This window comes from Aplysia californica, unplaced genomic scaffold, assembly GCF_000002075.1.
Source record: "Aplysia californica isolate F4 #8 unplaced genomic scaffold, AplCal3.0 scaffold00875, whole genome shotgun sequence".
NCBI classification, from domain to species: domain Eukaryota; kingdom Metazoa; phylum Mollusca; class Gastropoda; order Aplysiida; family Aplysiidae; genus Aplysia; species Aplysia californica.
This window is the reverse complement of record NW_004798145.1, coordinates 126,629-142,139: the sequence shown is the minus strand read 5'-3', so window position 1 is coordinate 142,139 and position 15,511 is coordinate 126,629. Positions and strand designations below refer to the sequence as shown.

General features: G+C 38.6%; 1 protein-coding gene across 2 annotated transcripts in view; it reads left to right on the top strand.

Annotated features, from left to right (window-relative positions):
* LOC106013417 overlaps positions 1–8,420 on the top strand; it is an 11,026-nt gene extending 2,606 nt beyond the window's left edge. The window contains exons 1-5 of one of the 2 annotated variants that reach the window (XM_035972852.1): positions 3,712–4,101; positions 4,754–4,966; positions 5,360–5,461; positions 6,868–7,079; positions 7,764–8,420. In XM_035972852.1, the coding sequence (XP_035828745.1) occupies positions 3,939–4,101; positions 4,754–4,966; positions 5,360–5,461; positions 6,868–7,079; positions 7,764–8,003 (930 nt within the window). In that variant the 5' untranslated portion in view covers positions 3,712–3,938 and the 3' untranslated portion in view covers positions 8,004–8,420. Of the gene's footprint in view, positions 1–3,711; positions 4,102–4,753; positions 4,967–5,359; positions 5,462–6,867; positions 7,080–7,763 lie in introns of those variants that run through there. The other variant, XM_035972850.1, reaches the window with a different exon arrangement.
* Positions 8,421–15,511: the final 7,091 nt, after the last annotated feature.

Genomic DNA, 15,511 nt, shown 5'->3' with positions numbered 1-15,511 from the left:
ACTCAAACTGATATCTTAACAGATGAGAACAAATCAGGGGAACTCGAGGACGTCCTCCCTCCACCATCCCCGCAGGAAGTGAAGATTGAAAACGAAGCAGCTGTGGCAGCCACGCCTCGTCGGGGACTACCGTGCTGCCGTCTCTGCCTCCGCCTGTTCCCGAGCACTTTTGCGCTCTTCTCGCACGTTCGCTCAGTGCACAACAGTCGCAAAGCCGGAGACCCCATGTACCTGGAAGAGTTGCGCATGCACAGCCGCCTGGCGTGTCCCATGTGCTACAGCCCGCCCGTGTTTCTGAGCACGCCGTCCAAACTGCGGAGACACCTGGAGAAAACCCACGGGATCATCCATCAGCCGGAGATCTGCAAGTTTTGTCGTCAGGAGTTCTCTGACAGGCAGGAGCTGTCGCTGCACATAGAGCTGAATCATGGAGCATTTGTCAGTGTATGTAAAACACGATGTTGACTCTTTTCTCGTTCCTTTCACCACTGTATGCAAAATATATTTATAGAAGCGTTATTTTGATTTTGTCTTGTTGCGTACTTCAATGCATGCAAAATATTTTCTTGATATTCTTTTGTTTCTATTCTTCAGTTTATGTAAGGCATTATATTGTCGCTGTTTGGTCTCCATTTGTCACTTTTTATAAAGTGTAATAAAGATGCTGTTTTGTTTCCTTTTTTCAGTTGACATAAAGCATTGTATAGATGCTGTTTAGTCTCCATTCATCAGTGCACTTATTGTGTTGTGTTGATGCTGTTTTTTTCCATTCGTCAGTGTGAGTTAGGGGAAGTGGGTGGTTGGGGTGTGGTCTGGTGTAGTTTGCTCCTTCTTTCCTATAAAAAATCTATCGTCTCATCTCCCCTCCTTCTTTTTTATGTTATTTTACTCTCTTGTAACACCTCTAATCTTTGGCACTTATATGACCTTATTGTGTTGCAAGTGCCATAAAAGTCTTACTAAAACTAAAAAGTTAAGGAAAGGACTCTTAATTCTATCTTTATTCTTATCCTCTCACTCCAGGCTTATCACCAGCCCCCTAGCAACCAGTTCCCGAAACAGAACCGAATTGACGGTAGGAGAAGGAGTTTTGGGCAGCAGTGTGTTCCTTATACTGACTACATCTCATGTAACAGGTTAGATTTGTCCAACGAAATATTGTTTTGGCACTTTTCATATTTTGTTCTATGCATAAATTGAACAGTGGAGGATGAGTGATTGATCAAAGCGTACTATCATACTACCATACATTTACAATGCAGATAAGCTTCAGTGTTATGTGTTATTTGGCGGCCGCTTTGATGTGGTACGCTCCTTCTTTCCTGTCGAATGTCTACTGTCCTTATCTCTCCGCCTTCTCTCATTTGTATGTTTCTCTCTAATTACACCTCTAATTTTGGCACTTAGAGCCTGTTTGTGTTGCGAGTGCAGTAAAACTGTTACTAATACTAAAATTATACTAAACATTTACAATTATTTTTACCACCACATTTTCCAGGGGTAACATTTACAATTACCTTTTGCAAAATTTTTCTGGTGCAACATTTACGATAACAATTAATATTTTTGTGTTGTAATTATGTTTATATTATACCTCAGGTTTGATTTTTACCATAACCTTTTACCACTACACCCTCCAGGTGTAACATTCTGTTCCTGGATCGAGCCTCCCTCATCAGCCACACCCTAGCTGTACACCCAGAGCTGAACCAGCCAGACATCTGCCGTTTGTGTGACCGCGAGTTTGACTCTGACTCCAGCCTTGGGAAACACCTGAAGAACTGCCACGAGCAGACACGACTTGGAACACTGCGCTGCCCGTTCTGCCCAGCTTGGCTCCCTGACATGGAGACTGCGGTGGAGCACAAGGCCTCTCTACACTCCGGCGATGTTCCCGTCCACTGCCCTTTCTGCGGCACTGGTGAGTTACAGTGAATTAAAGGCCAACTCCAAAAAACCATGTGTATGAGAAAAAAGGAACAATTGACAGAAAAAAATGACTGTGAATGGAATATAATGTGCCCAGAAACCTAAACTGCGTAAACATCATGTCGATGAGAAAAAAAAGCGCCGAAAAACGGAATTATTTTCTTTTTAAAAAAATACTGCAAATAGAGATGAAAATGAAAATGCTGATTAACAAGGAATACAGATCAGTCATTTTCTTTTGAAAGATACTTGTTAGAGCTCTTTTTCTTTTCAAGTTTAAGTTAAGAGAAGCACATTGACTCAGTAACAGTCATGTTGTACCAGGAAAAAAGCCAGATAGGCAAACAGAAACAGGAGAGGGGGGAAAAAGTCAGGACTGCCTTACTTTTTTCTTGCCCCAAATGACCATCGTCACTTTGAATTGCTTCCGTTTACATACAGTAAGAGCCTAATATTGTGTTGGTGCACTTTTCTCTACTCAGATTTGGAAGCCATTATCATATCTGCTAACCAGTATGTGAAAATATATGAGTACAGAAGTCTATTTTTGCGTTGGAAAAAATACATATTTTCTGTTTTCTAATATTGCTCCTCATGTAATTGCGAATGCTGTAGAAAAAAACAACTGACTTTTTAAGTTTGGATTTGCAAATGATAATGACAATGAGACTGATAGGACAATTGTTGTTGTGTTTATTATCATAGTTAGCTATTGAGTTGGAATATACTGACAACAGAAAAACATGTGTGAATATTTTCCCTTCTGTGTGTTCAGGTTTCCAGAGCCTGTACCCTATGTACAACCATGTGCGCAGCCAGCACCTGGAGACAGAACATCACTCCTGCCCCGAGTGCCACCTGAGCTTCCCCAACGTGCGCATGCTCACGGAACACGCCCGCAAGGATCACATGATCATGCCGCATGTCCTCAAGGAGTTTCTACGCAGCAGCCAGAGCACGTCCTACTGTTGTCCGTTCTGCAACAACTCGTTTTCTCGCACATATGACTTGGCGGTAAGTCAATGTTTTTTTGTAGACTTGTTTTTAACGAGCGGGGAGCATTTTTGTCATGTAACAGTTATGCGTCAGTGTTTTTCTCAAACTTTATATATGAGTATGTTGTAGTGTCTCTTATTTTATGAATTAGAAGTATATCAATGTTTTTCATAACCTTTTCTTTAAATGAACATTGAGCAATTTTGCGATATGTGTCACGACGCAGTGGAATCAGGCGCTCGTCCATTTTTGGACATGTGGAGATATTGGTATCATCTAAACGCTGATTTATTTGCTTTGCTTCCTATTAAATAAATATCCATCTATCTTGAATAGAACTCAAGATATTTTCTATCAAAGTAAATGTGGTCGCCTAGCTCCAGTGGTGAAATAAGTGAGAAAATGGCCGCCAAAGTTTGGTAACTCCAATTGCTAAAGAGTCCTTGAAAACTGAAAAATGGCATACTTTGTGCCTTTAATCAATGTTTTTCAGAAAAATTCACATGGAAATGTGTTTTTATACAGACACAGAAGAGGTTGAGCCCAAAAATAAAAATTCGATAAAAATGTCCAAACTTTAGGAAAAATGAGTTTTTCTCAGTTTTCTGTATTTTGACGAGCGCCTGATTTCACCACACTGCCTCACATATATATGATACTGTCACTTGTTTCATGACTTGGTGGTGAAGTCAATTTTTTTTTTGGTAAAGTGGAATGTTTCTGTGGTTGAAAAGTTTCCCTTGTTATTTAATTGGAAGTATGTTGATGTTTTATGCAGTATTTTTGACTAACTATAGTGTCTGCTATGTAGTGGTACTTTTTACTGTATTCTAATGCCTTTAATTTGGCAATCAATCAGTGTTTTTATCCACCTCTATCACTCCTTTTCAGTCGTAAATAGTCTTAATTTCATCCAACTTTACGACTTTGACAGTAATGATGAAAGTTTTCGTTTCTGTATTTTAATGATATGACAACTAACTGATTGTTGACACTATTATTTCCCACTGTTGATGATTATACAACTCGTTGTCCTCCCTACTCCCTCCCTCCCTGGCCAGGTTCATGTTGTGAATGGCCACCGGCAGCTCCTGCTTCCCGTCAAGTGCCACTGGTGTATGCAGACGTTTGTCAGTGAGCTCATCATGAATATGCACATGTCTGAGGCTCACGCAGGTAGGACCGATTTCTTTGAGCCTGACGTAAACTAGCATAGATTGAAATGATGAAACTGCTTGAGGTTAGATCGCTTGAGAAATCGCTAAACAGGTGAATTTGAAGCCTTAAAAAGTGAATAATATATTGCCTGTGTCTTTTTTTATGGTAGGTTTTTAGTGTGGCTGTTTGGTGATTTCCGTTGCTTAGATTGCATAAATTAGGACGGTACTGAATTTGTATTACTGCTCCCACACTCTGATGCGCTGGTTTTAATTGCGCGTATATGTTTAGTTGTGTGGATTGTATTAGACTAGTAGACGATCAGGTGGAACAGAAGTCAAAATGGTCCAGTGACTGACGGTCAAGTAGGTTAGAAACATTACAGCAGACCCTCAAGTGGGCAGGCACTCTCATTGTCGTTCTCGTTCAAATTTATGGGTGGTTACAGGGTGCCACTGGTAGGTCCTACATCTTTACTATCCCTCTGTTGGTTCTGTCTGTCTGTCTTGCTCTTTTCCTGAACTGAATGAGTGCACCTGTGATTGGAGAGTGCCACTGACTGTCTGTATTTTTCCTAGTACTGAATGATCATTATTGTGTCAATGTGCTTTTCTTTACTCAAATAAAACGAATCATTCAAATGTGTATCCCTTTGTTCCTTTCTCCCCAGTTCCCCTGAACCAAACTGTGGCTCCTCCTGGCAACAAGAGCTACCACCACCTGGCCCCTCCCCCTCCCCACTACATGGAGGGGATGGACAGTGACTCTGTCACCGTGGTGCTTGAGGGCATGGACGGGGAGGATGTGTTTGACACACATCACCACCACAACCCGCACACACACAGGCGCATGCTTGACTCGCGCGAGATGCTGGAGACGCACGGTGAGGTTTTTTTAAAATGAGTTGATTCTTCTTTTTCTTCTTCTTCTCCTTCTTCTCCTCCTCCTCCTCCTCTGAGTTACTTGACTCTTGATTCTTCAACTTTAAGTGCATTAAGTTTTCACATGTATTACCCATGTGGATGTGCACAACCTGTGGGCTTCTCTCTTGGTTTCTGCAGTTCTATTTGGTTGAGCTTCAAATTCTCACGATGAGCTGTTATGTTACACCTGCCCTCCCTCCCCAACCCCCCTTTTTTTTGGCGCCACTTCCTTTACGTCTTTGACGTTGCTGGTCACCTTTGTCTAGTGGGATATGTATGTATTCTATTATAGACCAGGCTTCCTCGTGAAGATCTGTGACAAGGAAGTTTTGTTTTAATTTTTTGGTCATCAGAGGCTGCCAGTTTCATAGAAGACCTGGAGGAGCAGCATGAAGAGACCATCATCTACTTCAACAACCAAAACAGAGTGGTCAGCATCCCAGCTGGACAGCACGGTCAGTCAGTCTGTGTTTTGTTTGGTGGACAGTTTGTTGTTATTGTAGAGACTCTTTTTACAGTGTCAGCCTAATGTGGTTATGACATACCTACATTAGAACAACAAAACAAACAACAACAAAAAGAGACAATAACAACGACAACAAATTAAACCTTAATAGGGCTAGAAAAGGCATGACACTTATTTTGTACACATGTATTCATTTTGATCTCACTAGCCAATGTCAACTAGGTGGAGTTAGAAAAAATGTTCAACTTATTTTGAGAGAATATGTTCAGCTGGTAAAGTGGTAAGGCTTGCTGGACGTGTGAATTTGCGCTATACTATACAAATTCTTGCTTAATTTTTATTGACTAAAATGACTAATTGAACTGACGCTGTTTTTCGAAGCGTTTTTATTCAAGTCATAAGCGCATTGAGTCATCGAAAGTACAACCGAAAATAACAGCATCCAGGAGAAGTCTAACGGTAATCGATGGAGTAGTTGTTGATTTAGAAAGTGAAGCTTGTAGTTCTTTAGCAGACAACGGTTCTCCTGGTCCAGATGATGAGGAAGAGGTGGGTCTATTTATGCCTGGAGGAATTTTTTTTTTCTTTTGGTGTGATGGACCACATTTTGTTCAATAAACTGCATCAAAGCTATTGTTTTATTAGCTAAAGATGCTATCAACTAAAACGTTCTATTGTTCTAGTTTCTGTAACAGAAAACTGTTTTGTTCTATCTCTGTAATGTTTTTATGGGCCCTTACAAAAGGCTTAAATTTATGAGTCACCAGCGAATGAAGCTGTGTCTAACCCTGCGTCTGCAAAGAGTTCAGTGAAATGGATAGAAAAAGTGCCAAAAGTGTGTTTTGTGTGGGTTTGTTTAGGTGAAGTGGACAGAAAAAGGTGCTAAAAGTGTGTTTTGTATGTGCTTTTGTATAGGTGAAATGGATAGAAAAATGTGCAAAAAGTGTTTTGTATGTGCATTTATCTAGGTGAAGTGGATAGAAAAAGTGCCAAAAGTCTGTTTTGAGTGCATTTGTTCAAGTGCAATGGATAGAAAAAGGGGCCAAAAGTGTGTTTTGTGTGTGGGTTAGTTTACGTGAAGTGGATTAGAAATAAGTGTCAAAAGTGTGTTTTGTGCGTGGGTTTGTTAGGCAAGATGTTTGAGGAGGTGTCAAAAGTGTGTTTTGTGTATGGGTTTGTTCAGGCGAGATGTTTGAGGAGGTGTCAAAAGTGTGTTTTGTGTATGGGTTTGTGTAGGCGAGATATTTGAGGAGGTGTCAAAAGTGTGTTTTGTGTATGGGTTTGTGTAGGCGAGATGTTTGAGGAGGTGTCAAAAGTGTGTTTTGTGTATGGGATTGTTTTGACGAGATGTTTGAGGAGGTGTCAAAAGTGTGTTTTGTGTGTGGGTTTGTTTAGGCGAGATGTTTGAGGAGGTCCAGCTGCTGGGCGAGTCGGCGGAGGAGCTGGGCCTGCAGGGCGTGGACTACCTGGAGACTCTGAGCAACGACAGCATTGCCGTGGCCGCCGACGTTGTGGCCGATGTGATGGAGGACATGGCCCGGCCCGGCCTCTCGACGGACGTCATGGCCGCAATGGCCGGCACAGGGGGCACTACTGTTGTCACACAGGTTAGTAAATTTGTTTCCCTTAGATGCGGAAAGAATCCACATGGACCCCTTTCTTTTTGTTTGTTTGTTTTTTCCCCTTTCTTCTCGTCCAGTTTTAGTGAATGAAGGTACATCTGTAGTGTTGAGCAAGCATGTTGGTGACATGGGGGGGGATTAAAATTGTGAAATTGGCTTTTGTCTTCAAGAGAGAGAAAGATTGATCTTTTTAAAAATTTGGCACTGCTGCTATTTAGATTTCTGATATTTTGTATCTGGCTGTATGTATCTCATTGTAAAACTAAACTCTTAACAAGTATCAAATACAATTGTCTTTTGTTTGTTTTTTGTTTGTTTGTATGTTTTGTTTATTTTTATTTTTATTTGTATTTTCTTGTTCCTCTGTGCTTTGCACTGTTGTGTTGTTTGCTTCTTGTTTTCTCTTTTTAGAGTGTCTGTCGTTGTACTCTTTATCTGTGAAAATATGGCCTTTGCACTCTGAGCAGTATGCATCTCTATTTGACTCTACTCATCCCTTTTACTCCCTTTGGATGGGATAGCAAAAAAATAGCTGTATTGAGACGTTTCACCTTTGACATCCAGGAGGGTAGAAAATGACGTCGTGAGTGAGTTAAAAAACCTAGACGAAAAAGACAGTTATTGTGCTGATTTGCTTCTCTTCACTAACACCAAGCTACTTTTGTTCAGGTGAATCAAACAGAGGACATTCTGTACCCGGTGAACCAGCTGGAGGTGGACGGCGTCATGTACGAGTTCACCAACAGCCCGGGACCCTCAGGGGGTCAGGGTTCGGTGCCTCAGCAGTACGAGGTGGTGGCCCAGGACAACCACGGTGGCTTACACGGTGGAGAGGAGACCATCACCATCGACGCGGCAGACATAGCACACCTGTTTCAGCAACAGGGGCTTCGGCACAGTTCCTTGTAGTAGTCGCAATAGCTTTCATATTGTTTTGCAGGGTTGCTTCTTTTTCTGGGAGTGAACATTTGTTGTGCTTACATGGCCGAATGAAGTGGATGATGCCGTAAACCATATAGGCCTACTTGAAGGGAAATGTAGAAAATGAAATCATGTGAAGTTTATCTTGTTTTGAAAGACTTGATGTATTTAAAAGTGCAGGGGTACGGGTAAAACTCCTCCTATAAGAGTCTGATTATCAGTGAGGTTGTGATCATTTTCACACTTTAAAAGACCAAAAAAAAAACTCCCCCAAAAAACCTCAACATAACCAGCATGAAGGAAGGAAATCAATTTCTGTCATGGCTGCAAACATTGCTGTCCCTATCCGTACGCTCTGGGATCATTTTGTACCCCCGGGTTGTATTCTTCACATTTTAGAACACTTCTAGTACAAAGATCTCTTTGAAACTTTCAGTATTTCTCAAAAAATCATTTTGACTGACTGCTGTGCAAAGCGTACGGATGGGATGAACGAGTGAATTTCCTCTTTGGAAAGTGGTGGCACAGAGTTCCCAGCGTCGCATGGATACGATAGTAAAACACGTCGTACGGATAGGGTTAATGATTGTAAGGCTGTTCCAGCGCCAGGGGCTGCATTTGTGGAAATTTCTGAGTAATATGAAGGCTTGGAAAAGTCTTCCTATAGCAGTTTGAGTGTTTCAATTTGTGCATGGGGTCAGTTTGGATTTTTGATTGTTGTTTTTTTAATATTGAATCCGACTCTTTTAACAATCAATGTCTGAGGGAAGCACTTGATTTTATACTAACCTTTCAACTGAAAGATTTTAAAGATTGGAGTGCGTTACACTTTGGAATATGCAAGCTAGTTATTTTGAACTTTTTAAAATAAATAGATTTCTCTGCAAATGAAATTTATTTTTTTAGAGTTTTAGTTTTTAGTTCTGGACAGTAGGAATGAAATTCAGTATATCTCTGTAATCAAGATATATTTTTACATTCTGAGTACAAAAAAGTTTGTACCGGTGTTCAGCTTATACTTCTGCAATTTGTTTAATGATGACATTAATCAGTGGAGTCTGAGAATGGGATATGGCATTTTGGTTCTTAAAAATTTTCTCTGTGTTCTGCAAAAGCTTTCCTATTTATTATTACTTTCTCCTCCAGTAGGATATTCTGTAAATAGTTACGAATTTGACATGGCGTAATATATTCTTGGAACGGAAGACCTTGAAATTTAATTTTTTATTTGACAGGGAAGTGAAATTTTCTAGGAATGTAAGACCTTGACATTAAGTTGTTTAATTGACATGACAATGACAGAATATTTTCTTAAAAGCGAAAGTTTCTAAAATCAAGTTGTTTATTTGACATGACGTAATATATTCATAGAGCAGAAGAGGTGGATCTAAGCCAGTGCTTACCAACCTGCGCAATATCACCCACTAATGGACAATCTGGTTATTTTGATGGGCGGTGGGGATCACGTGGGTAGTGACAGGTGTTATCTAATGTCCTGCTTGGAAATACATGGTGGTGGGTGGTATGAACATTTTAGTCTCTTAAAGATGGCAAAAATAGGTGCTGGCTATAAAAAGGTTTATGAGCTCTGATTTATTGTTTATTTTTCACGTCACAGTTATACATCTAAATATTTTTAATCATGTTATTGTATGTGTCCAGAAAAGGTCAAGAATTTTGCCTTCTCTGCCTGACGGCCGTGGAATATTTCAGTTGAAATCACAGTTCTGTAATAATAAAACATGAGTTTTCCTTTGAAATCACAGTTCTGTAATAATAAAACATGAGTTTTCCTTTTGATCTCATAATTTAATTTTTGTTGAATGTAACCCTGCAGTATTAAATGGTGAGATGTCTTTGTTCTGTTGATAGCCTAAATGAATGTAATGAATACTCACGTCGAATGGCATCTGCTGGAACATTTTTGTTTTATTCTCTTTCTGTTGCACTTCCTGATTACATATGTTGTAGCATATATATATATATATATATATATATATATATATATATATATATATATATATATATATATATATATATATATATATATATATATATATATATATATATATATTTCAGTTTCAGTGCTTTTTTCAAACATTTTGTTTGGAGGTTGTGTCAGGCTCTTGTTTTGGAGTTTTCCATTTACAAAATGTTTCCTGGTCTATACAGTCTTAAATTTTAAAAGGAATTACTTAGGGATGCTGTTTAACCTCAACTATTCTGAACTCTGAAAGCAACATTTTTCAGGAGAGAGAAAAAAACCTCATTCTTCTTCAAAGTGTACCTGCTTTATGTATCTTTTCTTGCTTTTATCAAAATCTAGAATTTGAATTTCAACAAAACATTTCAATACATGTATAACCAATACCTCAAGTCATGAAACTGAAATATCTTTTTTAATTCAAAATTTTGAAGGGAGTAGCCTACATCTCATCAGCTACCAACGACATAGAGCTTATTAAAGAGATTAATAAATAGATGCTTGCTTTGGCTCTCAGTCAAAGATTCAACCCTTTACACTCCTGAAGCGAATACAGCTCTATAATGTTTGTTTACAGAAGTCATAGTCATTATATTCATTTCCGTAGTTCTTTGATGCTTCATTTACTTGATAGTCCCGCTGTATTGTAGTAAATGTATCAATACAGTAGTCTTCGTCTGAACCCACACTATACGAAGGCATGCGCCATTCAAATGTACGCTATCATCACATGAGAATTTTCTAGATAATTTAGATGTTCGAAAGCATAGTCACTTCCTCTAAACACACGCCTCAACCTGCACCGTACTGTCCAGGGACGTAGGATTGGGCGAGTCTTATGTTAGGGTGACTGAAATATCTTTTTATTGGTCACTGGAAATGCATCTTTGAGAGGTTTCTCACCTGTATTTGGGTTTCCTTATGTTCCCGATAAAGTAAACAGTAGAGTGCAGTGAGTCGATCTCTCTGCTTTTTTCCATTACTCAATTTAACACCTTTGTAGGCGTAACTGCGATCAGAGAATCCTGTACAAAATATTTTTGTGTCATCACATTATTGGACAAGTACTCTTTGAAAAGCTGTGTCAGCTTTTCTTTTGTAACCCTGTTTTGTAAACCCCCCTCCCCTCCACCTCATTGGAGGGTAACAATCATCACTAAACTGAAATATTAAGGAAATGAGATGGTTTTATACTTTTCACCTTTTGGTCAGTTTCATGTTTATGCACCTTCTGTGTAAACGCATGCACTGGAGTCCTCCTACTCCTGATCTCTGTGCTTTTAGGCGGAGACTACTGTACTGAATATTTTGCACAGGTCTGCAGCCCCCCCTTGCATAAAAATTCGCCTTTTGACTTCTGTTACATGAGCAAACTGTTTTGTGCTCCTAATTTATTTCAGGTCATCATGCTTTCATTTCCCTCTGTGCAGGACTGAATGATCTTGTTTGTTAGAGCTATGTGTTTCTTTGTTTCATACACCGGTGTGCGTATGACCATTTTTCTGTCCTGACTCACTTTATTTTTTATGAAAAACTTTGTTTTCAGTGACCTTTGTTTACAGTGACTCACATTGTTTGTCACAGACATCGAGAAACACACATTGTTTCACTCACAATACGTAAAGGCAGCAACTTTCTTGGGTGTATTTATAATGGTGTCTCTGATACCATACATTTTTATGATGTGATATGTGCCATATTAATAATGTGAAACTTTCAGTGGAGTCTTCTTATAATACACTCATAAACAGGGGAAAAGATATTAATTTAAAGACCTGTTCAAATAAATACCTATAGTATATTTACTAAACCTTTGCTTGAAATAAGGTCAAAAGTTTGTTCTGTGGAAGTTTGTTATAAGCAATGCCCACTGTGTGCCGATTACAGTTGTCGTGCTTTTTGTTTACTATTCCATTCTGTGTTGTGATGTTACTGATATTTTTCTTTTACTTCCCTCTGATGTTTCTATCTTTTTCTTTGCAATTAATTAAGGGCTATTATTGTGCCGATTTGCTTCTCCTTAGGCACTACAAGGAGACTGCCTTATGCAAAAGTGACGGGACAAGTGTAGGTGCTTCCATCACATATCTGGTGCTCACTGTCTTGACATCTAGTATGTAATTTTACTGTTTGATATGTCCGTGGCATCACATAATAAACTATGAAGAGCACAGGGGGAAAATGACACAAGTCACAATTTTCAACCCTTGCGCGTGTTTGTTTTTTTGCTCTATTGTTTGGCTGGTTCTATCTTTGACTGTCAAGTTCATTTTTATTAGAAATTCTATAGTTACGGAATTTTGACATCTTTAAAACTGTCGTAGAAGGACATAAATGGAGGTAGATTTAGTTCACTCGAAAGTAAGGCCGTAGTCTTCTATTTCTATTGTGTCCTATGCAATATTTCTCACTAAATTTTCCTTTGTTGATGAGACAAAGATAGAAGTTTTGTTTGAGACATCTTTATGAGGGATCTGCTGGATGACACACACCCTTTGCTGAGAGCTAGAGGTGACTATGTTTAATGACAAAAGTGAAATCTTTGGGCAAGGTGTAAATTGGAAAATCTCGGACATAAACATGTTGGGAACTGTGATGGAGGCAAAACTTGGAGAATAGGTTTGATATTTACAGACTAGTTTGGAATGTCATTTGAACACCTGTTTTGCTTTTTTAGGTATAAATGGACATGTTCACTTTTGGCTCTCAGTAAACAATTTTTGGTAAAAATAGTGTTAGCTCACCATGAAGGACATATTGCTCTCATAGACATGAACATTTAAAACAATATAAGCATTTGAAAAATGATATTTACGTACAGTTACATACTTTCAGCTTCACAAAAGCAAGGCTTAAGCCCCCTCCCACCATATTAAAAAAACAAAAACAATGTAGAGGGTTGTTTAATGACATACCGGTATATCTATTTAGTTTTTCATTACCGTATTGCTTGACTGCAAATTATGGATGTGTTGAAATACATTTGTCAATTCTTTCCCGATGCGTTTGAGTTATCCATGGCCAGTTGCATGTATAAATATATTTTCTCAAGAACTGATATGGTAGGCTATGTCTACTTGCTGCATTATAGATGCATGAAAATTATTTTTAATTTATGGAATCTCCACAGCATTGTCACATTTCTGTGAACTGTTTATCTTGTTTCCTCATAAACCTGATTTGTTATGGAATTAAAAACGTTGAAAGATTTAATGAGCTTCCTTTATTTTTTTGGGGTATTATGTTTAGTTTATGTCACAGTCACATGTGATCAAAATGTCTGATATAGCTTAAAATTGTATCAGTCCTAAGATACATGTACAACTAAATGACGATCAAAATGTTTGATATAGTTTTAAAAATGTGTCAGTAAGCAGAGGACCTCTGGTAGGTCCTCCTTTCAAAACTACCGTTGCTGCTTCTCTCAGTCTGTATTGCTCTTTCTCTCCTGGCAATACACAAACATTGTGTTAATGTCCTTCTTTTGTGCAACAAATGTGAGATGTGCTGACAAAACTTCTCTGATTTTAGCCTTTTATAGAAATTGATGCATCAACTAGTTTGTAAGTATGGAATAATAAAAGACACAGTAGATTTAAAGAAACTGGCATCAATCGAAAATCTATCAATCTGACCCCAGTGTCAATTTTTAGCCGATATCTCCATTCTACAGATTGCGAGAAGAGACTTAATTTGTTAGCAAGCCTCACAAATATTTTACTTCAATTTCAAGAAATTTTCTTTAGAATTGTAATTGTAATTGCATTTTTGTATTATGTTGCTACTGGCACTGGCATCTGGTGCAATGATTTGCAACTCTCTAAAGGGGTGAGTTTGATTTCCCAAAAAGACAATTCAAGACAGTTTCCTTGGAGGCAAGATACCTTCACCCATCCTGCATGTTAGGGCTACCCATGCAGCAACACAGAGATATACATGTACTTAACTCATCGGTGTATATTCTTAATTGTTTGTTTTATGTTTTAGTAGAGGTTTTTCGGCGCTCGCAACTGCATAAGGTCATATGAGCGCCAGAAGATTAGAGGCGTTACAAGAGAGTAACAAACAGAAGAAGGGGAGATAAAGACGACAGATGTTTGATAGGAAAGAAGAAGCAAACCACACCAGAGCACCCGCCAACCGCCCACATTCCTAATTGTGGAATCAAACTCATGGCTTTTGTGTGCAGTGCAAAGATCTTAAGCATAACATCATAGACTCAGGTCACCACACACTAAACTGAGATCGAGGTAATCAAAAACACCAGATGAAGAGGAAGAAACGGAGGGAGAGCACTGAGGAATGGAAAAAGAATGAGAAATCTAGAAATAACCCTATTAGTAAAGGACGCAGAGCATTGGTAAACTGGCAAGACCTGGTGTAAGAAGTGTCAGGCACATATGGACCATCTACCAGCAAAGACCACTCTATTTCAAATGTCATGCTGATGTTTTATGATTTTTGTATTTGCTGAATTTTTACACCTATCAATGAAGTGATGTATTTGATCCCACTTTGCAACATTGTCAAAAAATCAAGTTTTGGAGATGGTCCATTAGTAATCTATCAATTATAGTGAATGTTTTATGGCACTTGCAAAACAAATAGGTTATGTGCTGAAGAAACCATACAAGAGCCCCCATCAACCACCCACAGCTCAATTGTGCCCAACACTATCGACATTAACAGTTTGAATCGTTTATAACTCAGGACAACAACGAAAAAGATGCTGATGATATCGAGGATAATGATGATGTCCCCACCAAATAATGAGAATTAGGTAAACGGCAAAAAGAAGCGGAAAATAAATCAGGCAGATTTTCATTCAGTACTGTAAATTTATTTGATTTTGACATTAAAATAATGCAGAGGTACTGGAAACAAATTCCAAACAGACAGCTCATCTTCCTGGACACAGCTGTGCTCCAAATAGGTGAAATTTATTTCATAGCTGCCAACTTTTCAAAAATAAATAAAAAACGGACTCAGGTCAAAATGGTGGACTCTCTCCAAACCCTTCACACACATTTTTCTGCATTCAATAAACTCATGTTCAGCAGGAAACTATGGTAAAGGACATAACTACGATTGACCTATCAGCTTCGTTCTCACATTGTTATTATTCTCAAATTCAGTCTTGAAACTTCATGATTTTCCCTCAGCATTCACAAGTCCGTGAGGAGCAATTCTAGAACCCATAAAAAAACAAATTCTAGAAACCATAAAAGAATCATACTTTCATAGTTGGACCTTCAAAAGCACATTATAATATTTTGTTGTGCTAGTTGGCAGCTATGTTATCTACCGTGAGACCTAAACAGGTGCTCAAAGACAGAAGTCAGAAGACAATCAAAATGTCTGATGTAGTAATAGTAGTTTAAAATCCTTTGCAAAATAAATCCTTCCTTATAACCGTTCAACACAATAACCATCATTTAGTGCAGAAAAAAAAAAGAAAGACAGGCAGACAGAAACATCAAATGGCACGAAAAGAAGTAGGATCTGCCAATGG